Below are 26,918 nucleotides of genomic sequence, written 5' to 3' on the forward strand. Positions count from 1 at the left end.
CTAACTGGTATAGAGACAGTGTTAATCACCACCTCCTCCTCTAACTGGTATAGAGACGGTGTTAATCACCTCCTCCTCTAACTGGTATAGAGACCGTGTTAATCACCTCCTCCTCTAACTGGTATAGAGACAGTGTTAATCACCACCTCCTCTAACTGGTACAGAGACAGTGTTAATCACTTCCTCCTCCTCTAACTGGTATAGAGAAAGTGTTAATCACCACCTCCTCCTCTAACTGGTATAGAGACAGTGTTAATCACCACCTCCTCTAACTGGTATAGAGACAGTGTTAATCACCTCCTCCTCCTCTAACTGGTATATAGACAGTGTTAATCACCACCTCCTCTAACTGGTATAGAGACAGTGTTAATCACCACCTCCTCTAACTGGTATAGAGACAGTGTTAATCACCTCCTCCTCCTCTAACTGGTATATAGACAGTGTTAATCACCACCTCCTCTAACTGGTATAAAGACAGTGTTAATCACCACCTCTACCTGGTATAGAGACAGTGTTAATCACCACCTCCTCTACCTGGTGTAGAGACAGTTTTAATCACCACCTCCTCCTCCTCTAACTGGTGTGGAGACAGTTTTAATCACCACCTCCTCCTTCTCTAACTGGTATAGAGACAGTGTTAATCACCACCTCCTCTAACTGGTATAGAGACAGTGTTAATCACCTCCTCTAACTGGTATAGAGACAGTGTTAATCACCACCTCGACCTCTACCTGGTATAGAGACAGTGTTAATCACAACCTCCTCTAACTGGTATAGAGACAGTGTTAATCACCTCCTCCTCCTCTAACTGGTGTAGAGACAGTTTTAATCACCATCTCATCCTCCTCTAACTGGTATAGAGACAGTGTTAATCACCTCCTCCTCCTCTAAATGGTATAGAGACAGTGTTAATCACCTCCTCCTCCTCTAACTGGCATAGAGACATTGTTAATCACCTCCTCCTCCTCTAACTGGTATAGAGACAGTGTTTAATCACCTCCTCCTCCTCTAACTGGTATAGAGACAGTGTTAATCACCACCTCTACCTGGTATAGAGACAGTGTTAATCACCACCTCCTCTAACTGGTATAGAGACAGTGTTAATCACCTCCTCCTCCTCTAACTGGTATAGAGACAGTGTTAATCACCTACTCCTCCTCTAACTGGCATAGAGACAGTGTTAATCACCTCCTCCTCCTCTAACTGGTATAGAGACAGTGTTTAATCACCTCCTCCTCCTCTAACTGGTATAGAGACAGTGTTAATCACCACCTCCTCCTCTAACTGGTATAGAGACGGTGTTAATCACCTCCTCCTCTAACTGGTACAGAGACAGTGTTAATCACCTCCTCCTCTAACTGGTATAGAGACAGTGTTAATCACCACCTCCTCTAACTGGTACAGAGACAGTGTTAATCACTTCCTCCTCCTCTAACTGGTATAGAGACAGTGTTAATCACCACCTCCTCCTCTAACTGGTATAGAGACGGTGTTAATCACCTCCTCCTCTAACTGGTACAGAGACAGTGTTAATCACCTCCTCCTCTAACTGGTATAGAGACAGTGTTAATCACCACCTCCTCTAACTGGTATAGAGACAGTGTTAATCACCTCCTCCTCCTCTAACTGGTATATAGACAGTGTTAATTACCACCTCCTCTAACTGGTATAGAGACAGTGTTAATCACCACCTCCTCTACCTGGTGTAGAGACAGTTTTAATCACCACCTCCTCCTCCTCTAACTGGTGTAGAGACAGTTTTAATCACCACCTCCTCCTCCTCTAACTGGTATAGAGACAGTGTTAATCACCTCCTCCTCTAACTGGTATAGAGACAGTGTTAATCACCTCCTCCTCCTCTAACTGGTATAGAGACAGTGTTAATCACCACCTCCTCTAACTGGTATAAATACAGTGTTCATTACCACCTCCTCTAACTGGTGTAGAGACAGTGTTAATCACCTCCTCCTCTAACTGGTATAGAGACAGTGTTAATCACCTCCTCCTCTAACTGGTATAGAGACAGTGTTAATCACCTCCTCCTCTAACTGGTATAGAGACAGTGTTAATCACCTCCTCCTCTAACTGGTATAGAGACAGTGTTAATCACCTCCTCCTCTAACTGGTATAGAGACAGTGTTAATCACCTCCTCCTCTAACTGGTATAGAGACAGTGTTAATCACCTCCTCCTCCTCTAAATGGTATAGAGACAGTGTTAATCACCTCCTCCTCCTCTAACTGGCATAGAGACATTGTTAATCACCTCCTCCTCCTCTAACTGGTATAGAGACAGTGTTTAATCACCTCCTCCTCCTCTAACTGGTATAGAGACAGTGTTAATCACCACCTCTACCTGGTATAGAGACAGTGTTAATCACCACCTCCTCTAACTGGTATAGAGACAGTGTTAATCACCTCCTCCTCCTCTAACTGGTATAGAGACAGTGTTAATCACCTACTCCTCCTCTAACTGGCATAGAGACAGTGTTAATCACCACCTCCTCTAACTGGTATAGAGACAGTGTTAATCACCTCCTCCTCCTCTAAATGGTATAGAGACAGTGTTCATCACCACCTCCTCTAACTGGTATAGAGACAGTGTTAATCACCTCCTCCTCCTCTAACTGGTATAGAGACAGTGTTAATCACCACCTCCTCCTCTACCTGGTATAGAGACAGTGTTAATCACCTCCTCTAACTGGTATAGAGACAGTTGTAATCACCTCCTCCTCCTCTAACTGGTGTAGAGACAGTGTTAATCACCACCTCCTCCTCCTCTAACTGGTATAGAGACAGTGTTAATCAACTCCTCCTCTAACTGGTATAGAGACAGTGTTAATCACCACCTCCTCCTCCTCTAACTGGTATAGAGACAGTGTTCATCACCACCTCCTCTAACTGGTATAGAGACAGTGTTAATCACCTCCTCCTCCTCTAACTGGTATAGAGACAGTGTTAAACACCACCTCCTCCTCTAACTGGTATAGAGACAGTGTTAATCTCCTCCTCCTCCTCTAACTGGTATAGAGACAGTGTTAATCACCTCCTCCTCTAACTGGTATAGAGACAGTGTTAATCACCACCTCCTCCTCTAACTGGTATAGAGACAGTGTTAATCACCTCCTCTAACTGGTATAGAGACAGTGTTAATCACCTCCTCCTCTAACTGGTATAGAGACAGTGTTAATCACCTCCTCCTCCTCTAACTGGTATAGAGACAGTGTTAATCACCACCTCCTCCTCTAACTGGTATAGAGACGGTGTTAATCACCTCCTCCTCTAACTGGTACAGAGACAGTGTTAATCACCTCCTCCTCTAACTGGTATAGAGACAGTGTTAATCACCACCTCCTCTAACTGGTACAGAGACAGTGTTAATCACTTCCTCCTCCTCTAACTGGTATAGAGACAGTGTTAATCACCACCTCCTCCTCTAACTGGTATAGAGACAGTGTTAATCACCACCTCCTCTAACTGGTATAGAGACAGTGTTAATCACCTCCTCCTCCTCTAACTGGTATATAGACAGTGTTAATCACCACCTCCTCTAACTGGTATAGAGACAGTGTTAATCACCACCTCCTCTAACTGGTATAAAGACAGTGTTAATCACCACCTCTACCTGGTATAGAGACAGTTTTAATCACCACCTCCTCCTCCTCTAACTGGTATAGAGACAGTTTTAATCACCACCTCCTCCTCCTCTAACTGGTATAGAGACAGTGTTAATCACCTCCTCCTCTAACTGGTATAGAGACAGTGTTAATCACCTCCTCCTCCTCTAACTGGTATAGAGACAGTGTTAATCACCACCTCCTCTAACTGGTATAAAGACAGTGTTCATTACCACCTCCTCTAACTGGTGTAGAGACAGTGTTAATCACCTCCTCCTCTAACTGGTATAGAGACAGTGTTAATCACCTCCTCCTCCTCTAACTGGTATAGAGACAGTGTTAATCATCTCCTCCTCCTCTAACTGGTGTAGAGACAGTGTTAATCACCTCCTCCTCTAACTGGTATAGAGACAGTGTTAATCACCTCCTCCTCTAACTGGTATAGAGACAGTGTTAATCACCTCCTCCTCTAACTGGTATAGAGACAGTGTTAATCACCTCCTCCTCCTCTAACTGGTATAGAGACAGTGTTAATCACCACCTCCTCTAACTGGTATAAAGACAGTGTTAATCACCACCTCCTCTACCTGGTGTAGAGACAGTTTTAATCACCACCTCCTCCTCCTCTAACTGGTATAGAGACAGTTTTAATCACCACCTCCTCCTCCTCTAACTGGTATAGAGACAGTGTTAATCACCTCCTCCTCTAACTGGTATAGAGACAGTGTTAATCACCTCCTCCTCCTCTAACTGGTATAGAGACAGTGTTAATCACCACCTCCTCTAACTGGTATAAAGACAGTGTTCATTACCACCTCCTCTAACTGGTGTAGAGACAGTGTTAATCACCTCCTCCTCTAACTGGTATAGAGACAGTGTTAATCACCTCCTCCTCCTCTAACTGGTATAGAGACAGTGTTAATCATCTCCTCCTCCTCTAACTGGTGTAGAGACAGTGTTAATCACCTCCTCCTCTAACTGGTATAGAGACAGTGTTAATCACCTCCTCCTCTAACTGGTATAGAGACAGTGTTAATCACCTCCTCCTCTAACTGGTATAGAGACAGTGTTAATCACCTCCTCCTCCTCTAACTGGTATAGAGACAGTGTTAATCACCTCCTCCTCCTCTAACTGGTATAGAGACATTGTTAATCACCGCCTCCTCCTCTAACTGGTGTAGAGACCGTGTTAATCACCTCCTCCTCTAACTGGTGTAGAGACAGATATTATCCTCCCTAACCATGATTAACCATGCTTACGGTTGGCCATTTGTTTACATGGGAGTTCTTAAAGAGATGGTTGGGGCTAAGGCTTAAAAGGGTGTGAACGATGCTGAATTTGAACATAAATACATTTTCTAAAATGTATAAAAAACTTTTTTCGCTTTGTAATTATGGAATGTCCTTGTGTGGCCCAGCCAGAGCTCCTTGAGTGGCCCAGCCAGAGCTCCTTGAGTGGCCCAGCCAGAGCTCCTTGAGTGGCCCAGCCAGAGCTCCTTGAGTGGCCCAGCCAGAGCTCCTTGAGTGGCCCAGCTAGAGCTCCTTGAGTGGCCCAGCCAGAGCTCCTTGAGTGGCCCAGCCAGAGCTCCTTGAGTGGCCCAGCCAGAGCTCCTTGAGTGGCCCAGCCAGAGCTCCTTGAGTGGCCCAGCCAGAGCTCCTTGAGTGGCCCAGCCAGAGCTCCTTGAGTGGCCCAGCCAGAGCTCCTTGAGTGGCCCAGCCAGAGCTCCTTGAGTGGCCCAGCCAGAGCTCCTTGAGTGGCCCAGCTAGAGCTCCTTGAGTGGCCCAGCCAGAGCTCCTTGAGTGGCCCAGCTAGAGCTCCTTGAGTGGCCCAGCCAGAGACCTGAAAATAGCTGTGCAGCAATGCTCCCCTTCCAACCTGACATAACTTGAGAGGATTTGCAGAGAAGAATGGGAGAAACTCCCCATATACCTGTGTGCTAAGCTTGTAGCGTCATACCCTAGAGGCTGTAATCTCTGCTAAAGGTGCTTCAACAAATTACTGAGTAAAGGGTCTAAATACTTATGTAAATGTTATATTTCAGTAAAAAAAAATGATATACACTGCTCAAAAAAATAAAGGGAACACTGAAACAACACAATGTAACTCCAAGTCAATCACACTTCTGTGAAATCAAACTGTCCACTTAGGAAGCAACACTGATTGACAATAAATTGCACATGCTGTTGTGCAAATGGAATAAACAACAGGTGTAAATTATAGGCAATTAGCAAGACACCCCCAATAAAGGAGTGGTTCTGCAGGTGGGGACCACAGACCACTTCTCAGTTCCTATGCTTCCTGGCTGATGTTTTGGTCACTTTTGAATGTTGGCGGTGCTTTCACTCTAGTGGTAGCATGAGACGGAGTCTACAAACCACACAAGTGGCTCAGGTAGTGCAGCTCATCCAGGATGGTACATCAATGCAAGCTGTGGCAAGAAGGTTTGCTGTGTCTGTCAGCGTAGTGTCCAGAGCATGGAGGCGCTACCAGGAGACAGGCCAGTACATCAGGAGACGTGGAGGAGGCCGTAGGAGGGCAACAACGCAGCAGCAGGACCGCTACCTCCGCCTTTGTGCAAGGAGGAGCACTGCCAGAGCCCTGCAAAATGACCTCCAGCAGGCCACAAATGTGCATGTGTCTGCTCAAACGGTCAGAAACAGACTCCATGAGGGTGGTATGAGGGCCCGTGCTTACAGCCTAACACCGCGCAGGACGTTTGACATTTGCCAGAGAACACCAAGATTGGCAAATTCGCCACTGGCGCCCTGTGCTCTTCACAGATGAAAGCAGGTTCACACTGAGCACGTGACAGACGTGACAGAGTCTGGGACGCCGTGGAGAACATTCTGCTGCCTGCAACATCCTCCAGCATGACCGGTTTGGCGGTGGGTCAGTCATGGTGTGGGGTAGCATTTCTTTGGGGGGCCGCACAGCCCTCCATGTGCTCGCCAGAGGTAGCCTGACTGCCATTAGGTACCGATATGAGATCCTCAGACCCCTTGTGAGACCATATGCTGGTGCGGTTGACCCTGGGTTCCTCCTAATGCAAGACAATGCTAGACCTCATGTGGCTGGAGTGTGTCATCAGTTCCTGCAAGAGGAAGGCATTGATGCTATGGACTGGCCCGCCCGTTCCCCAGACCTGAATCCAATTGAGCACATCTGGGACATCATGTCTCACTCCATCCACCAACGCCATGTTGCACCACATACTGTCCAGGAGTTGGCGGATGCTTTAGTCCAGGTCTGGGAGGAGATCCCTCAGGAGACCATCCGCCACCTCATCAGGAACATACCTAGGCATTGTAGGGAGGTCATACAGGCACGTGGAGGCCACACACACTACTGAGCCTCATTTTGACTTGTTTTAAGGACATTACATCAAAGTTGGATCAGCCTGTAGTGTGGTTTTCCACTTTAATTTTGAGTGTGACTCCAAATCCAGACCTCCATGGGTTGATAAATTTGATTTCCATTGATCATTTTTGTGTGATTTTGTTGTCAGCACATTCAACTATGTAAAGAAAAAAAGTATTTCATAAGAATATTTCATTCATTCAGATCTAGGATGTGGTATTTTGGTGTTCCCTTTATTTTTTTGAGCAGTGTATTTATTCTCTTGGATTAATAAAGGAGTATTGTTTAGACATTAGATCGGTGAAACAAATTCGGCTTCCCAGATCTGGATCCATTGTTTGGAATATATGAAGCAGCTCCATTCATCCCGGTCGCTCTACCAAAAAGATGCCTCCGAAGGAGAGGAAGAAGAGCCTGCATTCTAGTCATACTCCCTAGGAGGGCAAACCACCCACCGCTTATATAACTTGCTAATGTACAGTCTCTGGACAATAATGTGGACAAGCTCAGGGTACGGATCTTCTCCCAGAGAGACATGAGAGATTGTAAGATAATTTGTCTTTAAAAATTTTTTAAAAACACATGGCTGAATATGGTGAATATTCTACCCGTTGGTCTCCGTCCATACAGCCTGTACGCTTCTCCGTAACTTTAGTGGACAGGAAGAATGAACTCTCCAAGAAAAGAATCCCACCGTACGTTCTCCTCTGTGCAATCCGGTTTCCGAGCTGGTCATGGGTGCACTTCAGTCACGCTCAAGGTACTAAACGACATCATAACTGCCATTGATAAAAGACAGCACTATGCAGCCGTCTTCATCGACCTGGCCAAGGCTTTCGACTCTGTCAATCACCGTATTCTTATCAGAAGACTCAATAGCCTTGGTTTCTCTAATGACTGCCTCACCTGATTCCCCGATCCACCTCTACGCAGAAGACACCATTCTGTATACATCTGGCCCCTCTTTGGACACTGTGCTATCTAACCTCCAAACGAGGCTCAATGCCATACAACACTCCTTCCGTGGCCTCCAACTACTCTTAAACGCTAGTAAAACCAAGTGCATGCTTTTCAACTGTTCGCTGCCTGCACCCGCCCGCCCGACTAGCATCACTACTCTGGATGGTTCTGACCTAGAATACATGGACAACTATAAATACCTAGGTGTCTGGCTAGACTGAAAACTCTCCTTCCAGACTCATATCAAACTCCATCTCCATTCTTTTTTTAATTTCACCTTTATTTAACCAGGTAGGCTAGTTGAGAACAAGTTCTCATTTACAACTGCGACAAGATAAAGATAAAGCAAAGCAGTGCAACAAAAATAACACAGATTTACACATGGGATAAACAAATGTACAGTCATTAACACAAAATAAAAATATGTATACAGTGCGTGCAAATGAAGTAAGGAGGTAAGGCAATAAATATGCTAATAGTGGAGAAGTAATTACAATTTATCAATTTAGACTGGAGTGATTTATGTCCAGATGAGGATGTGCAAGTAGAAATACTGGGGTGCAAAAGAGCAGAAAGACAAAAACAAATATAGGGATGAGGTAGGTAGTTGGTTGGATAAGCTATTTACAGATGGGCTGTGTACAGATGCAGCGATCGGTTAGCTGCTCTGACAGCTTAAAGTTAGGGAGATATGAGTCTCCAACTTCAGTGATTTTTGCAATTCGTTTCAGTCATTGGCAGCAGAGAACTGGAAGGAAAGGCGGCCAAAGAGGTGTTGGCTTTGGGGATGACCAGTGAAATATTCCTGCTGGAGTGCATGCTACGGGTGCTGCTATGGTGACCAGTGAACTGAGATAAGGCGGAGCTTTAACTAGCAAAGACTTATAGATTACCTGGAGCCAGTGGGTTTGACGACGAATATCTAACGAGGACCAGCCAACGAGAGCATACAGGTCGCAGTGGTGGGTAGTATATGGATGTCGCTGTGATAGACTGCATCCAATTTGCTGGGTAGAGTGTTGGAGGCTATTTTGTCAATTACATCGCGAAGTCAAGGATCGGTAGTATAGTCAGTTTTACAAGGGTATGTTTGGCAGCATGAGTGGAGGAGGCTTTAGTTGTCCACATATTCTAAGTCAGAACCGTCCTGAGTAGTGATGCTAGTCGGGCCGCGGGTGCGGGCAGCGATCAATTGAAGAGCATACATTTAGTTTTACTAGCGTTTGAGAGCAGTTGGAGGCTACAGAAGAAGTGTTTTATGGCATTGAAGCTCGTTTGAAGGTTTGTTAACACAGTATCCAAACAAGGGCCAGATGTATACAGAACGGTGTCGTCTGCGTAGAGGTGGATCAGAGAATCACCAGCAGCAAGAGCAACATCATTGATGTATACAGAGAAAACGGGGTATGGTAGTAGGTGCCAGGTGCACCAGTTTCAACACCCTGTAGAGTCCATGTAGTAGGTGCCAGGTGCACCAGTTTTGACACCCTGTAGAGTCCATGTAGTAGGTGCCAGGTGCACCAGTTTCGACACCCTGTAGAGTCCATGTAGTAGGTGCCAGGTGCACCACTTTCGACACCCTGTAGAGTCCATTAGGTAGGTGCCAGGTGCACCAGTTTGTGTCAAGAACTGCAACCCTGTTGGGTTTTTCTGCTCAAAAGTTTCCTGTTTCCCATTTCTTTTTTCTTTTATTTAACCTTTATTTAACTAGTCAGTTAAGAACAAATTCTTAATTACAATGTCAGCCTAACAAAAGGCAAAAGGTCTCCTGTGTGGACAGGGGCTGGATTTAAAATAAAAATATAGGACAAAACACACATCATGACAAGAGAGACACCACAACACTACATAAAGAGAGACCTAAAAGACAACAACATAGCATGGCAGCAACACATGACAACACAACATAATAGCAACACCACATGAAAACAACATGGTAGCGACACAACATGGCAGCAGCACAACATGGTAGCAGCACAAAACATGGTATTAACAATATTGGACACAGACAACAGCACAAAGGCTTTGAAGAATGGTCCACCCCCCAAAGGACATCCAGCCATCTTGACACAACTGTGGGAAGCATTGGAGTCAACATGGGCCAGCATCCCTGTGGAACGCTTTCGACACCCTGTAGAGTCCATGACCGGACGAATTGAGGCTGTTCTGAGGGAGAAAGTATGTACACTCATTGTACATATATATGGGTGAAAAGGGGGATACAGTACCTTGCAAAAGTATTCATCCCCCTTGATGTTTTTCCTATTTTGTTGCATTACAACCTGTAAATAAAATGGATTTGGATTTCATGTAATGGACATACACAAAATAGTCCAAATTGGTGAAGTGAAATATTTGTTTTAAATTTATTTTAAAGAATTCTAAAAAATTAAAACCGAAGGTGTGTGTATATACCTCTGCAACATCTGGTGCAACCAATCACCTTCAGAAGTCACATAATTAGTTAAATAAAATCCACCTGTGTGCAATCTAAGTGTCACTTGATCTCAGTATATACACACCTGTTCTGAAAGGCCCCAGAGTCTGCAACACCACCAAGCAAGGGGCACCACCAAGCAAGCAGCCCCATGAAGATCAAGGAGCTCTCCAAACAGGTCAGGGACAAAGTTGTGTAGAAGTACAGATCAGGGTTGAGTTATAAACAAATATCAGGAACTTTGAACATCCCACGAAGCACCAATAAATCCATTATTAAAAAATTGAAAGAATATGGCACCACAACAAACCTGCCAAGAGAGGGCAGCCCACCAAAACTCACGGACCAGGCAAGGAGGGCATTAATCAGAGAGGCAACACAGAGACCAAAGATAACCCTGAAGGAGCTGCAAAGCTAGACAGCGGAGATTGGAGTATCTGTCCATAGGACCACTTTAAGCCATACACTCCAGAGAGCTGGGCTTTACGGAAGAGTGGATCCGCATCCCAAAAGGCATGTGGGAGACTCCCCAAATATATGGAAGAAGGTACTCTGGTCAGATGAGACTAAAATTTAACTTTTTGGCCATCAGGGAAAACACTATGTCTGGCGCAAACCAAACACCTCTCATCCCCCCGATAACACCATCTCTAGGGATGTTTTTCATCGGCAGGGACTGGGAAACTGGTCAGAATTGAAGGAAGGATGGATGGCACCAAATACAGGGAAATTCTTGAGGGAAACCTGTTTCAGTCTTCCAAGAGATTTGAGACTGGGACAGAGGTTCACCTTCCAGCAGGACAATGACCCTAAACATACCGCTAAAGCAACACTCGAGTGGTTTAAGGGGAAACATTTACATGTCTTGGAATGGCCTAGTCAAAGCCCAGACCTCAATCCAATTGAGAATCTGTGGTATGACTTGAAGATTGCTGTACACCAGCGGAACCCATCCAACTTGAAGGAGCTGGAGCAGTATTGCCTTGAAGAATGGGCAGAAATCCCAGTGGCTAGATGTGCCAAGCTTATAGAGACATACCCCAAGAGACTTGCAGCTGTAATTGCTGCAAAAGATGGCTCTACAAATTATTGACTTTGGGGGTGTGAATAATTATGCACGCTCAAGTATATATTTTTTTGTCTTATTTCTTGTTTGTTTCACAATAAAATGTATTTTGCATCTTCAAAGTGGTAGGCATGTTGTGTAAATCAAATGATACAAACCCCCCAAAAATCTATTTTAATTCCATTTTAATTCCAGGTTGTAAGGCAACAAAATAGGAAAAATGCCAAAGGGGTGAATACTTTCACAAGCCACTATATATGGCACAGTACTATAAGGGGAAATATAATAAATATGCTCTTCCCCTGTGCTCCTCTCTGCTCCTCTCTTCATAATGGCTGAATATGGTGCCTCTAGGTTTTGGGGAAGCTATTTACCTCCTGTCCCTGCAGAGGTGAAGCGGAAAGATACTTTGCACCAGAGGCTAACAAGGGGGCTAATCCTAGGGGGCTAATCCTAGGGGGCTAATCCTAGGGGGCTAATCCTTGTGGGCTAATCCTAGGGGGCTAATCCTTGTGGGCTAATCCTAGGGGGCTAATCCTTGTGGGCTAATCCTAGGGGGCTAATCCTTGTGGGCTAATCCTAGGGGGCTAATCCTTGTGGGCTAATCCTAGGGGGCTAATCCTTGTGGGCTAATCCTAGGGGGCTAATCCTTGTGGGCTAATCCTAGGGGGCTAATCCTTGTGGGCTAATCCTAGGGGGCTAATCCTTGTGGGCTAATCCTAGGGGGCTAATCCTTGTGGGCTAATCCTAGGGGGCTAATCCTTGTGGGCTAATCCTAGGGGGCTAATCCTTGTGGGCTAATCCTAGGGGGCTAATCCTTTAGGACACACAATTGTCAAGAGTGTTGAATATAAAAACAAGTCCCAGTCCTCAGGGTGGCTCTCTGCTCTGCCCCTTCAGGAGATAATGTAGGGAGACTGGCAGTGTGCTCCGTCCAGTAGCGGGAGACTGGCAGCGTGCTCCGTCCAGTGACGGGAGACTGGCAACGTGCTCTGTCCAGTAGCGGGAGACTGGCAACGTGCTCTGTCCAGTAGCGGGAGACTGGCAGCGTGCTCTGTCCAGTAGCGGGAGACTGGCAGTGTGCTCTGTCCAGTTGCGGGAGACATTGCAGCGTGCTCTGTCCAGTAGCGGGAGACTGGCAACGTGCTCTGTCCAGTAGCGGGAGACTGCCAGCGTGCTCTGTCCAGTAGCGGGAGACTGGCAGTGTGCTCTGTCCAGTAGCGGGAGACATTGCAGCGTGCTCTGTCCAGTAGCGGGAGACTGGCAACGTGCTCTGTCCAGTAGCGGGAGACTGCCAGTGTGCTCTGTCCAGTAGCGGGAGACTGGCAGCGTGCTCTGTCCAGTAGCGGGAGACTGGCAACGTGCTCTACTCCGTCCAGTGGGGGGCATGCGTACTTCAACCATAGGTGACGAGGGTACAGCCTGCAGTTTGTTGTGCGTCCTCCTTTGCATCCCCGAGGTCCTAGCACCTGTCTTGAGAGAGGAGATTTCCTCCCTCCTTCAAAAGCAGGCTATTCGGGTTGGTCCCAGAGTCAGAAGAACAAAGTGGTTGGTACAGCCGGTACTTCTTAGTTGCCAAGAGCGATGGAATGTTGCATCCCATCCTGGAATTACGTGTATTAAAGAAGCACCTCAATGTTGCAAGTTCAAAATGCTCACACTTTGCCGGCTATTGCAGACGGTGTGACCCAGCGATTGGTTCACATCCATAGATCTGAAGGATGCCTGTTTTCATGTGCTATACTGTAGATCCTCACGCATACTTTTTCTATGGTGGTGGAGGAAGTTTTGGCACCGGTGCGGTGCCAGTGGATCAGAGTATTTGCCTTTCTGGACGATAGGCTGGTCGTAGCAGAGTCAAGGGAACATGTGGAGCTCCACACTGCTAAGCTGGTTTCCAAATTCGCTGGGGTTCATAGTGAATCACAAGAAAAGTTATTTGACTCAGCGTAGTCAGTTTCTGCGTCTCGTTCTGGATCATGTATTTTTGTCCCAACAGAGGAAGGTCACATTCAGGCTCTTTCTGTCACGGTTTCAGCTGGAACACTTTTAGCTTCTGCCTGACATTATTGGAGAGACCCATGACTGCTGTTGCAGGGGGTTCTCATGGGCCAGGTAGTGTCCGCAGGGTGATCATGACAGACTCCTCCTTACTGGGATGTGGAGCTGTTAAGGGATTTGTTTTATCAATAATGACTAATTATGTATACATTTCAATCAGGACTGACTAATCAGAATACTATTATGTTACTGTAAAGATATATGAATTTTCTTTTAATCCTAGTACTGAATATAATGTGTGTAAATATAATCAAGAATTAGAACAATGACTGTCTGTTCCTTTGTAGAAACGACAGGGAGATCTACACAGGGAGGCCTTGGCTCGGTCATAAATTATCTAAATTGGTGAGAGACGATGTAGGAGGGCTTGAGAACGATACTGCCATTGTACCGGAGTGGAGGAGAGACAGGACAGTTCGAAAACGAATGACGTCATTTTCAGTTTATAACCTGTTGTAAATTGTATCATGTTCAGTACTCTCGAGAATAAACGCTAGTGCTTGATTTTGAGACTGGTCTCCGCCCATTTTATGCAAATAAGTTTCTTACAAATCCTTAGAAATGGGCTGAGTGTATTAATTTAATTGGGTATTAAACATATAGGAATTTAATTCCTCTATCAGGAGCACTGTGTGTGGGCTACTTGAAAAGAGAGATTTCCCGGAGATCATCATCCTGTTGGGTGGGGACACATGGCGGGTATCCTGTTTCCTGTCTTCTGTTGTAGAACGGTATCCTGTCTTCTGATGTAGATGAGTATCCTGTGTCCTGTCTCTTGTTGTAGATGCGTTTCCTGTTTCCTGTCTCCTTTTGTAGATGCGTATCCTGTGTCCTGTCTCCTGTTGTAGATGCGTATCCTGTTTCCTGTCTTCTGCTGCAGATGCGTATCCTGTTTCCTGTCTTTTGTTGTAGATAGGTATCCTGTCTTCTGTTGTAGATGAGTATCCTGTGTCCTGTCTCCTGTTGTAGATGCGTATCCTGTTTCCTGTCTTCTGATGTAGATGCGTATCCTGTTTCCTGTCTTCTGTTGTAGATGCGTATCCTGTTTCCTGTCTTCTGTTGTAGATGAGTATCCTGTGTCCTGTCTCCTGTTGTAGATGCGTATCCTGTTTCCTGTCTCTTGTTGTAGATGTGTATCCTGTTTCCTGTCTCCTGTTGGAGATGCGTATCATGTTTCGTGTTGCCTGTTGTAGATGCGTATCATGTTTCCTGTTGCCTGTTGTAGATGCGTATCCTGTTTCCTGTCTCCTTTTGTAGATGCGTATCCTGTGTCTGAGGTGGTGTATTCGTGGACCCAGGGAGCAGCCAAGTCAGTGGTGGTGGCAGAGGAGGGGTCACGACTCAACCAGTATCATCTGATAGGACAGACCGCTGGCACTGAGGACATCTATACTAGCAGAGGTACACACACACAAAATCACACATAGTATCATGACTCAGGATGTGACCCAGATGCAGACACGGGAGGTGGATAGTACAGTTCTCAGATGATTTATTAGAAACACGGGGCAAAGGGCAGGCAGAGGATCGTGATCAGGTCAGAGTCAGGCAGGCACAGAACGGCAGACAGGCTCGGGGTCAGGGCAGGCAGAATGGTCCGAACCCGGGAAAAACTAGGAAACAGAACTAGTGAAACTGGAAGGCTGGAAAGAACGCTGTCAAGACAACTGGCAACAGACAAACAGAGAACGCAGGTATAAATACACAGGGGATAATGGAGAAGATGGGCGACACCTGGAGGGGGGGGGTGGAGACAAGCACAAAGACAGGTGAAACAGATCAGGGTGTGACACAGGCTGCAGCTCAGACAGCAAGTTATCATTCTAATCTCTTATTACTCACCTATTCATCCTCCTACCAATCACCCTTTCACTGCCATACCGATCCTAACAACTACTGTCATGGAGATACCGATCCTAACAACTACTGTCCTGGACATACCGATCCTAACAACTACTGTCATGGACATACTGATCCTAACAACTACTGTCATGGACATACCGATCCTAACAACTACTGTCATGGACATACTGATCCTAACAACTACTGTCATGGACATACCGATCCTAACAACTACTGTCATGGACATACTGATCCTAACAACTACTGTCCTGGACATACCGATCCTAACAACTACTGTCATGGACATACCGATCCTAACAACTACTGTCATGGACATACCGATCCTAACAACTACTGTCATGGACATACCGATCCTAACAACTACTGTCATGGACATACCGATCCTAACAACTACTGTCATGGACATACTGATCCTAACAACTACTGTCATGGACATACCGATCCTAACAACTACTGTCATGGACATACCGATCCTAACAACTACTGTCATGGACATACCGATCCTAACAACTACTGTCATGGACATACCGATCCTAACAACTACTGTCATGGACATACTGATCCTAACAACTACTGTCATGGACATACCGATCCTAACAACTACTGTCATGGACATACTGATCCTAACAACTACTGTCATGGACATACCGATCCTAACAACTACTGTCATGGACATACTGATCCTAACAACTACTGTCCTGGACATACCGATCCTAACAACTACTGTCATGGACATACCGATCCTAACAACTACTGTCATGGACATACCGATCCTAACAACTACTGTCATGGACATACCGATCCTAACAACTACTGTCATGGACATACCGATCCTAACAACTACTGTCATGGACATACTGATCCTAACAACTACTGTCATGGACATACCGATCCTAACAACTACTGTCATGGACATACCGATCCTAACAACTACTGTCATGGACATACCGATCCTAACAACTACTGTCATGGACATACCGATCCTAACAACTACTGTCACTGCCATACCGATCCTAACAACTACTGTCATGGACATACCGATCCTAACAACTACTGTCATGGACATACTGATCCTAACAACTACTGTCACTGACATACCGATCCTAACAACTACTGTCATGGACATACTGATCCTAACAACTACTGTCATGGACATACCGATCCTAACAACTACTGTCATGGACATACCGATCCTAACAACTACTGTCATGGACATACCGATCCTAACAACTACTGTCATGGACATACCGATCCTAACAGCTACTGTCATGGACATACAGATCCTAACAACTACTGTCATGGACATACCGATCCTAACAACTACTGTCATGGACATACCGATCCTAACAACTACTGTCATGGACATACCGATCCTAACAACTACTGTCATGGACATACCGATCCTAAAAACTACTGTCATGGACATACCGATCCTAACAACTACTGTCATGGACATACCGATCCTAACAACTACTGTCACTGCCATACCGATCCTAACAACTACTGTCATGGACATACCGATCCTAACAACTACTGTCACTGCCATACCGATCCTAACAACTACTGTCATGGACATACCGATCCTAACAACTACTGTCATGGACATACCGATCCTAACAACTACTGTCATGGACATACTGATCCTAACAACTACTGTCATGGACATACCGATCCTAACAACTACTGTCATGGACATACCGATCCTAGCAACTACTGTCATGGACATACCGATCCTAACAACTACTGTCATGGACATACCGATCCTAACAACTACTGTCATGGACATACTGATCCTAACAACTACTGTCATGGAGATACTGATCCTAACAACTACTGTCATGGATGCATCACTTTGATGTGGAACTTTACATTAGGGCCGTAACTTTTAACCTTGTCTGCCATGCATGGTGCCTTTTTAAATGTTTAACCTTGTCTGCCATGCATGGTGCCTTTTTATACGTTTAACCTTGTCTGCCATGCATGATGCCTTTTTAAATGTTTAACCTTGTCTGCCATGCATGATGCCTTTTTATACGTTTAACCTTGTCTGCCATGCATGATGCCTTTTTAAATGTTTAACCTTGTCTGCCATGCATGATGCCTTTTTAAATGTTTAACCTTGTCTGCCATGCATGGCCCCTTTTTAAATGTTTAACCTTGTCTGCCATGCATGATGCCTTTTTATACGTTTAACCTTGTCTGCCATGCATGATGCCTTTTTAAACGTTGTAACCTTGTCTGCCATGCATGGTGCCTTTTTATACGTTTAACCTTGTCTGCCATGCATGGTGCCTTTTTAAACGTTGTAACCTTGTCTGCCATGCATGGTGCCTTTTTAAACGTTTAACCTTGTCTGCCATGCATGATGCCTTTTTATACGTTTAACCTTGTCTGTACCTTTTTAAATGTTTAACCTTGTCTGCCATGCATGATGCCTTTTTATACGTTTAACCTTGTCTGTACCTTTTTAAATGTTTAACCTTGTCTGCCATGCATGATGCCTTTTTATACGTTTAACCTTGTCTGTACCTTTTTAAACGTTGTAACCTTGTCTGCCATGCATGATGCCTTTTTAAACGTTGTAACCTTGTCTGCCATGCATGATGCCTTTTTAAACGTTTAACCTTGTCTGCCATGCATGGTGCCTTTTTAAATGTTTAACCTTGTCTGCCATGCATGATGCCTTTTTATACGTTTAACCTTGTCTGCCATGCATGGTGCCTTTTTAAACGTTGTAACCTTGTCTGCCATGCATGGTGCCTTTTTAAACGTTTAACCTTGTCTGCCATGCATGGTGCCTTTTTATACGTTTAACCTTGTCTGTACCTTTTTAAACGTTGTAACCTTGTCTGCCATGCATGATGCCTTTTTATACGTTTAACCTTGTCTGTACCTTTTTAAATGTTTAACCTTGTCTGCCATGCATGATGCCTTTTTAAATGTTTAACCTTGTCTGCCATGCATGGTGACTTTTTAAACACAATCATCTAGAAAGCCCACACAGAGTTGCTCCGTCCTGAGCTCATATCTCCTACCATAGAATACTGTATGCTGCTTCTGCAGGTGAGGATGTGGTTGTCTCTGACTTCAGGTTATTAAGAAGAACATATCTTGATTGAGACACAAGCTGTCAGATACATGTCACAAATATCTGCTTGAAACCCTCTTTACCGAGTCAAGAATAGCTCAGCGAAGTGCTCACAGCCGGAGCCGGCACTCATCAAGCCATGGACGCCAAAATGACAAGCAGAAGTGATCATAGAACATATTTTACAAATCCTAAAATTAAAATAGGAACACAACTTAGACAGGAAATTATCAATTGTGGAAAATGTCAAAGACAGTCAGTGCTTCTTCTGTGTAAAGACAGACACTCCAACATCAAGGCAGACACTACAACATCCAGACAGACACTCCAACATCCAGACAGACACTCCAACATCCAGACAGACACTCCAACATCCAGACAGACACTTCAACATCCAGACAGACACTCCGACATCCAGACAGACACTCCGACATCCAGCCAGACACTCCGACATCCAGACAGACACTGCGACATCCAGACAGACACTCCAACATCCAGACAGACACTCCAACATCCAGACAGACACTGCGACATCCAGACAGACACTCCAACATCCAGACAGACACTACAACATCCAGACAGACACTCCGACATCCAGACAGACACTACAACATCCAGACAGACACTCCGACATCCAGACAGACACTACAACATCCAGACAGACACTCCGACATCCAGACAGACACTCCAACATCCAGACAGACACTGCGACATCCAGACAAACACTCCAACATCCAGACAGACACTACAACATCCAGACAGACACTCCGACATCCAGACAGACACTACAACATCCAGACAGACACTCCGACATCCAGACAGACACTACAACATCCAGACAGACACTCCGACATCCAGACAGACACTCCAACATCCAGACAGACACTGCGACATCCAGACAGACACTACAACATCCAGACAGACACTCCGACATCCAGACAGACACTACAACATCCAGACAGACACTCCGACATCCAGACAGACACTCCAACATCCAGACAGACACTGCGACATCCAGACAGACACTACAACATCCAGACAGACACTCCGACATCCAGACAGACACTACAACATCCAGACAGACACTCCGACATCCAGACAGACACTCCAACATCCAGACAGACACTCCGACATCCAGACAGACACTCCGACATCCAGACAAACTGTTTGATTTCTCCAATAAAGTAAACTCCTTAATATACTTCCTGCTCAGTGTTGACAGTTACTTTGTTTCAAAAGCCTGATAACTATAAAACTTAATTGATGTCATTGTCATGACAATGAGTGAGAAAGAGTTGATAGAGGCATGATAGCACAGATTGGCCCTCAGGCTATATAAATGACAATGCCATATTGTAGGACCGTAAATTACATAACAAATAGCACCATACTGTAGTGGTACTCACCATACTATAGTGGTACTCACCAAACTAAAGTGGTGCACACCATACAGGGCTCACCTTACTATAGTGGTACTCACCGTACCGCAGTGGTACTCACCGTACCGCAGTGGTACTCACCATACCGTAGTGGTACTCACCATACTGTAATGGTACTGACCAGTTGACCAGCATGACAGCATTATTATCAGCTTTGAAGGGCAGTTCCCCGTAGACACCCCAGTTCCCGTAGACACCCCAGTTCCCTGTAGACACCCCAGTTCCCGTAGACACCCCAGTTCCCGTAGACACCCCAGTTCCCTTAGACACCCCAGTTCCCTGTAGACACCCCAGTTCCCATTGACACCCCAGTTCCCCGTAGACACCCCAGTTCCCGTAGACACCCCAGTTCCCCGTAGACACCCCAGGTCCCCGTAGACACCCCAGTTCCCCGTAGACACCCCAGTTCCCCGTAGACACCCCAGTTCCCGTAGACACCCCAGTTCCCCGTAGACACCCCAGTTCCCCGTAGACACCCCAGTTCCCTTAGACACCCCAGTTCCCTGTAGACACCCCAGAAGCACTGGAGTAAAATCCACCTGCACCTCATCTTCACTTCTCTATCTCAGATTTCCTCTCTCATCCAGCTCCTCCTCAGCGGTGTCCCTCCTTAATCTTAGTCAATCTGAGCAGAGTCCTCTCTGGGCGGGTATCCTCTCAGTTCTCCTGAGTGGGGTCTAACCTAGTCCTGGGCTGGCCATCTCTCTTCAGTGCAGGGCTGCTGAGCACCAGTCATAGAGACCTGGTCAGGAGATACTTTTGGTCATGTAGTGTATGTGGACACCTGGTCGTCGAACATCAAACATGCTCGTAATCACAGCTGATCTCTGGGTCAATCCATCTGGGCTCCTGCTGCCAGTAATCACAGCTAATCTCTGGGTCAATCCATCTGGGCTCCTGCTGCTCTTGGTGAACCGACATTTTTTTTGTTGCTGTCAGAAACAGCACTAGTAAAAATGCATGAAATGAGCTTTAAAAATTCTGAGGGAGTATCCCCTGCAAGGTTATTTCACTTCCATTTCATTTCAATGGTTCTTCTCCCTTTGAGTTCTGTTGGAGCTTGTCTCCCGGTGGGTAGCTTCTGTTCCTGTATTAGCATCTTCTCCTACACAACACTTTGTCCACAGGCAATCCTGCGTTTTAAACCTGGTCCACATCTGTTAGATGTTGTACAAAAATTATATCGGCCTTGGCTTCTAAAAGTGTCTCTATTTTACTCCTTCCTATTTCTGCTCAACTTAAAAAGCCACGTAGATTATACTTCAGAATGTTAATTTGTTGTGGCATTGTCAACAAGAGTCTGTGTAGGGCTAGGTTTCACATCTTCTCTTGCTGCATTGCCTGGTTCTAACCAAGCCCAGCCCTGCATACCTGTAGATGGTGGGGAGTGACAGGTTGAAGGGGGGGGGGGGGTACATTCACTTATGTTAAACTTTCTGTCAGGGGAAAAACTATCATGTTGTCTTCTTCTACAATGCTGGATGACTGACTGCTCTCTCTCTCTAGGATGACTTATTTTCTGACTCCTGCTGCTCGTGTTCCTGTTCTGCTGGTTCTTGTCTGGAAGCTTCCTGTTTTCTCTTGGTTGGGGTGGGGGGGCTCTATGGGGGTTCTGCCTTATATACATTGGAGTCTGGGCAGTCGAATACGGAGCGGCCGTTTTTTTTAACACATTTGCTTGTGTTGTTACATTCTCTGTCCTTGTGGCAAAGGGATCCACAGGTTACAGATGAAGCAGCGTAGGAAACGTTGTCACTGTTGCCCCCCCCTCTCTCTCTCTCTCTCCCCCCCCACCCCCCCCCTCTCTCTCTCTCCCCCCCTCTCTCTCTCTCTCCCCCCCTCTCTCTCTCTCTCTCTCCCCCGTCCTCTCTCTCTCTCTCTCTGTCTCTCTCTCTCTGTCTGTCTCTGACTTTCTCTCTCTCTCTCTCTCTACGTTTTTCTCTCTCTCTCCCCTCTCTCTCTCTCTCTGTCTGTATCTCTCTCTCTCTCTGTCTGTCTTTCTCTCTCTCTCTCTCTCTCTCTCTCTCTCTCTCTCTCTGTCTGTCTCTGACTTTCTCTCTCTCTCTCTCTCTACGTTTTTCTCTCTCTCTCCCCTCTCTCTCTCTCTCTCTCTCTCTCTCTCTGTCTCTCTCTCTCTTTTCTCTCTTTTCTCTCTTTTCTCTCTCTCTCTTTCAATTCAATTCACTTGAATTTATTAACATGGCAAGGTCATTATTACTTACATTGTCAAAGTATACATATCGAAAAATAAAAATAAAATAAAAATATATATTTATATACAGTGCCTTGCGAAAGTATTCGGCCCCCTTGAACTTTGCGACCTTTTGTCACATTTCAGGCTTCAAACATAAAGATATAAAACTGTATTTTTTGTGAAGAATCAACAACAAGTGGGACACAATCATGAAGTGGAACGACATTTATTGGATATTTCAAACTTTTTTAACAAATCAAAAACGGAAAAATTGGGCGTGCAAAATTATTCAGCCCCATTAAGTTAATACTTTGTAGCGCCACCTTTTGCTGCGATTACAGCTGTAAGTCGCTTGGGGTATGTTTCTATCAGTTTTGCACATCGAGAGACTGACATTTTTTCCCATTCCTCCTTGCAAAACAGCTCGAGCTCAGTGAGGTTGGATGGAGAGCATTTGTGAACAGCAGTTACAAATGAAAACAGCACCTGTACAGGTGAACATGGTCATAGAGACAGTCCAGATCGAGGGTGGGGTGGTGGGGACTGTCTCCCTGTACAGGTGAACATGGTCATAGAGACAGTCCAGATCGAGGGTGGGATGGTGGGGACTGTCTCCCTGTACAGGTGAACATGGTCATAGAGCCAGTCCAGATCGAGGGTGGGATGGTGGGGTCTGTCTCCCTGTACAGGTGAACATGGTCATAGAGACAGTCCAGATCGAGGGTATGATGGTGGGGACTGTCTCCCTATACAGGTGAACATGGTCATAGAGACAGTCCAGATCGAGGGTGGGGTGGTGGGGACTGTCTCCCTGTACAGGTGAACATGGTCATAGAGACAGTCCAGATCGAGGGTATGATGGTGGGGACTGTCTCCCTGTACAGGTGAACATGGTCATAGAGACGGTCCAGATCGAGGGTGGGATGGTGGGAACTGTCTCCCTGTACAGGTGAACATGGTCATAGAGACGGTCCAGATCGAGGGTGGGGTGGTGGGGACTGTCTCCCTGTACAGGTGAACATGGTCATAGAGACAGTCCAGATCGAGGGTGGGATGGTGGGGACTGTCTCCCTGTACAGGTGAACATGGTCATAGAGACAGTCCAGATCGAGGGTGGGATGGTGGGGACTGTCTCCCTGTACAGGTGAACATGGTCATAGAGCCAGTCCAGATCGAGGGTGGGATGGTGGGGACTGTCTCCCTGTACAGGTGAACATGGTCATAGAGACAGTCCAGATCGAGGTTATGATGGTGGGGACTGTCTCCCTGTACAGGTGAACATGGTCATAGAGACAGTCCAGATCGAGGGTGGGATGGTGGGGACTGTCTCCCTGTACAGGTGAACATGGTCATAGAGCCAGTCCAGATCGAGGGTGGGATGGTGGGGACTGTCTCCCTGTACAGGTGAACATGGTCATAGAGACGGTCCAGATCGAGGATGGGGACTGTCTCCCTGTACAGGTGAACATGGTCATAGAGACAGTCCCGATCAAGGATGGGGACTGTCTCCCTGTACAGGTGAACATGGTTATAGAGACAGTCCAGATCGAGGGTGTGATGGTGGGGACTGTCTCCCTGTACAGGTGAACATGGTCATAGAGACGGTCCAGATCGAGGATGGGGACTGTCTCCCTGTACAGGTGAACATGGTCATAGAGACAGTCCAGATCAAGGATGGGGACTGTCTCCCTGTACAGGTGAACATGGTTATAGAGACAGTCCAGATCGAGGGTGTGATGGTGGGGACTGTCTCCCTGTACAGGTGAACATGGTCATAGAGACAGTCCAGATCGAGGGTGGGGTGGTGGGGACTGTCTCCCTGTAGAGGTGAACATGGTCATAGAGACAGTCCAGATCGAGGGTATGATGGTGGGGACTGTCTCCCTGTACAGGTGAACATGGTCATAGAGACAGTCCAGATCGAGGTTGGGATGGTGGGGACTGTCTCTCTGTACAGGTGAACATGGTCATAGAGACGGTCCAGATCGAGGATGGGATGGTGGGGACGGTCTCCCTGTACAGGTGAACATGGTCATAGAGACAGTCCAGATCGAGGGTGGGATGGTGAGGACTGTCTCCCTGTACAGGTGAACATGGTCATAGAGACAGTCCAGATCGAGGGTGGGATGGTGCGCCAGGTGTACATTGGGTCGCAGGGCACAGTCCAGATCGAGGGTAGGATGGTGGGCCAGGTGTACGTTCGGTCGCAGGGCACAGTCCAGATCGAGGGTGGGATGGTGGGCCAGGTGTACATTGGGTCGCAGGGCACATTCCAGATCGAGGGTGGGATGGTGGGCCAGGTGTACATTGGGTCGCAGGGCTCAGTCCCGGGAGAGGTTTGCGTTTATTCTATGGATTGTGGCAGGGTGGAAGTCCTTCCTCTGTAGAAGGGTTGACACCACGATCCTTGAGTTGGGGAAGATTGCGGAGGCCTTCTCAATCATTCCCCGTAGTGAAGTGGCCACCCTCTCCTGCTGAGCACGCAGGTCGTTGCTTCCGGTGTGTATGGTTATGTGGCTTGGCGACCCGAGATGGGCCTGATCAAGCAGCTCCATGGCCCTCTGCGTTGTTGGCCACCACACCTTTCTCCTTTTGTGTCGAGGGGAAAAGTTTATTCTCCTGAACAAACTTCCCATTCAACAGGACGATGTCAGCCAGTGTTTCTTCTGGACTGGAGGGGAAAGTGGGGGAGCTGGTGGGTGTTGGGGCTGGTCTGTGCCGGTGCCGCTGTCAGTGGGAGGCTGTTCTGTGGGTTGGGGAGGAGGGGTGCAGCAGGCAGGGCTGGGGAGGTCTGGCTGGTTGATCTGGGCTCCTCTGCTGTGTGAGGGCAGGGCTGGGGAGGTCTGGCTGGTTGATCTGGGCTCATCTGCTGTGTGAGGGCAGGGCTGGGGAACCCGGGCTGGTTGAGCTGGGCTCCTCTGCTGTGTGAGGGCAGGTCATAGAGTGGTGATCTAGCTGCTCCTGCAGCCTGTCCTCTGTTCTCTTTCTCTCCTGCAGCCTGTCCTCTGTCCTCTGTCCTCTGTCTCTCCTGCAGCCTGTCCTATGTCCTCTGTTCTCTTTCTCTCCTGCAGCCTGTCCTCTGTCCTCTGTTCTCTTTCTCTCCTGCAGCCTGTCCTCTGTCCTCTTTCTCACCTGCAGCCTGTCCTCTGTCCTCTTTCTCTCCTGCAGCCTGTCCTCTGTTCTCTTTATCTCCTGCAGCCTGTCCTCTGTCCTCTGTTCTCTTTCTCTCCTGCAGCCTGTCCTCTGTCTCTCCTGCAGCCTGTCCTCTGTCCTATGTCTCTCCTGCAGCCTGTCCTCTGTACACTTTCTCTCCTGCAGCCTGTCCTCTGTTCTCTTTCTCTCCTGCAGCCTGTCGTCTGTCCTCTTTCTCTCCTGCAGCCTGTCCTCTGTCCTCTTTCTCTCCTGCAGCCTGTCCTCTGTCCTCTTTCTCTTCTGCAGCCAGTCCTCTGTTCTCTTTCTCTCCTGCAGCCTGTCCTCTGTTCTCTTTCTCTCCTGCAGCCTGTCCTCTGTCTCTCCTGCAGCCTGTCCTCTGTTCTCTTTCTCTCCTGCAGCCTGTCCTCTGTTCTCTTTCTCTCCTGCAGCCTGTCCTCTGTTCTCTTTCTCTCCTGCAGCCTGTCCTCTGTTCTCTGTCTCTCCTGCAGCCTGTCCTCTGTTCTCTTTCTCTCCTGCAGCCTGTCCTCAGTCTCTCCTGCAGCCTGTCCTCTGTTCTCTTTCTCTCCTGCAGCCTGTCCTCTGTTCTCTTTCTCTCCTGCAGCCTGTCCTCTGTTCTCTGTCTCTCCTGCAGCCTGTCCTCTGTCCTCTGTCTCTCCTGCAGCCTGTCCTCTTTCTCTCCTGCAGCCTGTCTTCTGTCCTCTGTCTCTCCTGCAGCCTGTCCTCTGTCCTCTGTCTCTCCTGCAGCCTGTCCTCTGTCCTCTGTCTCTCCTGCAGCATGTCCTCTGTCCTCTGTCTCTCCTGCAGCCTGTCCTCTGTCCTCTGTCTCTCCTGCAGCCTGTCCTCTTTCTCTCCTGCAGCCTGTCCTCTGTCCTTTGTCTCTCCTGCAGCCTGTCCTCTGTCCTCTGTCTCTCCTGCAGCCTGTTCTCTGTCCTCTGTCTCTCCTGCAGCCTGTCCTCTGTTCTCTTTCTCTCCTGCAGCCTGTCCTCTGTCTCTCCTGCAGCCTGTCCTCTGTCCTCTGTCTCTCCTGCAGCCTGTCCTCTTTCTCTCCTGCAGCCTGTCCTCTGTCCTCTGTCTCTCCTGCAGCCTGTCCTCTGTTCCCTGTCTCTCATGCAGCCTGTCCTCTGTCCTCTGTCTCTCCTGCAGCCTGTCCTCTGTCCTCTGTCTCTCCTGCAGCCTGTCCTCTGTCCTCTGTCTCTCCTGCAGCCTGTCCTCTGTTCTCTTTCTCTCCTGCAGCCTGTCCTCTGTCTCTCCTGCAGCCTGTCCTCTGTTCTCTTTCTCTCCTGCAGCCTGTCCTCTGTCTCTCCTGCAGCCTGTCCTCTGCTCTCTTTCTCTCCTGCAGCCTGTCCTCTGTTCTCTGTCTCTCCTGCAGCTCCTCTGTTAGTGTGGTCAGATCGTTATTACTGTTCTGCCTGTCTTTTTGGTGCTCTCTTACCTCCTTTGTTAGATCAGCCAGCTCTCTCTTGAGTCCGTCTCTCTCTTGCTGAACCTCTTTCAGCTGTGTTGCAAGGCTGCTGTCCTGCTCTGTTTACACCTTGGTTAGGAACTCCTCTAAGGTGTGGATGTCTGGTTGATGTTTACACCTTGGTTAGGAGCTCCTCTCAGGATGTCTGGTTGCTGTTTGCTCACGCTCTCCCTGAGCAGGAGCGCCTCCCCCTCCAGTTTGGTGAACTCATCCTTAATGGCA

General features: G+C 47.2%; 1 protein-coding gene across 2 annotated transcripts in view; it reads left to right on the forward strand.

Annotated features, from left to right (window-relative positions):
* The window catches only part of gabra5 (gamma-aminobutyric acid type A receptor subunit alpha5), a 169,127-nt gene that overhangs the window by 118,411 nt on the left and 23,798 nt on the right, over nt 1–26,918 (forward strand). For both annotated transcript variants that reach the window (XM_090236497.1, XM_036978987.2), the window contains exon 7: nt 14,755–14,898. In XM_090236497.1, the coding sequence (XP_090092623.1) occupies nt 14,755–14,898 (144 nt within the window). The remainder of the gene's footprint in view (nt 1–14,754; nt 14,899–26,918) is intronic.

The sequence above is a fragment of the Oncorhynchus mykiss genome, chromosome 5 (assembly GCF_057628025.1).
Source record: "Oncorhynchus mykiss isolate SJ-2025 chromosome 5, ASM5762802v1, whole genome shotgun sequence".
Lineage (NCBI taxonomy): Eukaryota > Metazoa > Chordata > Actinopteri > Salmoniformes > Salmonidae > Oncorhynchus > Oncorhynchus mykiss.